The sequence below is a fragment of the Haliaeetus leucocephalus genome, unplaced genomic scaffold, assembly GCF_000737465.1.
Source record: "Haliaeetus leucocephalus isolate CR32 unplaced genomic scaffold, Haliaeetus_leucocephalus-4.0 Scaffold384, whole genome shotgun sequence".
Classification (NCBI taxonomy): domain Eukaryota; kingdom Metazoa; phylum Chordata; class Aves; order Accipitriformes; family Accipitridae; genus Haliaeetus; species Haliaeetus leucocephalus.
In genome coordinates this window covers 8,026,229-8,026,617 of record NW_010972820.1, presented here as the reverse complement: position 1 = coordinate 8,026,617, position 389 = coordinate 8,026,229, and the positions used below count along the sequence as shown (strand labels likewise).

The 389-nt window shown below is 75.8% G+C and overlaps 1 protein-coding gene across 5 annotated transcripts in view; it reads left to right on the top strand.

Moving 5' to 3' along the window:
• Positions 1–6: 6 nt before the first annotated feature.
• SNX3 (sorting nexin 3) overlaps positions 7–389 on the top strand; it is an 18,130-nt gene continuing 17,747 nt past the window's right edge. For 4 of the 5 annotated variants that reach the window (XR_774731.1, XM_010573405.1, XM_010573407.1 and 1 more), the window contains exon 1: positions 23–291. Coding sequence is in view for 4 of the 5 variants with exons in the window: in XM_010573405.1 (XP_010571707.1) it covers positions 130–291 (162 nt within the window). In the remaining variant the exon portion in view is untranslated. Of the gene's footprint in view, positions 292–389 lie in introns of all 5 variants that reach the window. The other variant, XM_010573406.1, reaches the window with a different exon arrangement.

Genomic DNA, 389 nt, shown 5'->3' with positions numbered 1-389 from the left:
CGGGCAGTCAGCTGGCCGCGGGGCGATAAGAGGGCGGGCGGCGCGGGGCGGCGGCGCTCGGTGCTCGCTCCCTCGCTCACGTCCTGCCGCGCTCCGGGGGAGGGGGGGAAGAAGGGCGCCCGCTCCGCCATGGCCGAGACGATCGCGGACACCCGGCGGCTGATCAGCAAGCCGCAGAACCTGAACGACGCCTACGGGCCGCCCAGCAACTTCCTGGAGATCGACGTGGGCAACCCGCAGACGGTGGGGGTGGGCCGCGGCCGCTTCACCACCTACGAGATCCGCGTCAAGGTGAGGGCACGGTCCGGTCCGGCACGGCTGGGGGGGGACACGACGCTGGCGGCGGTCCCGGCCCCACTGCGTCTCGCCGAGGGGCCGGCCCCGCCGCC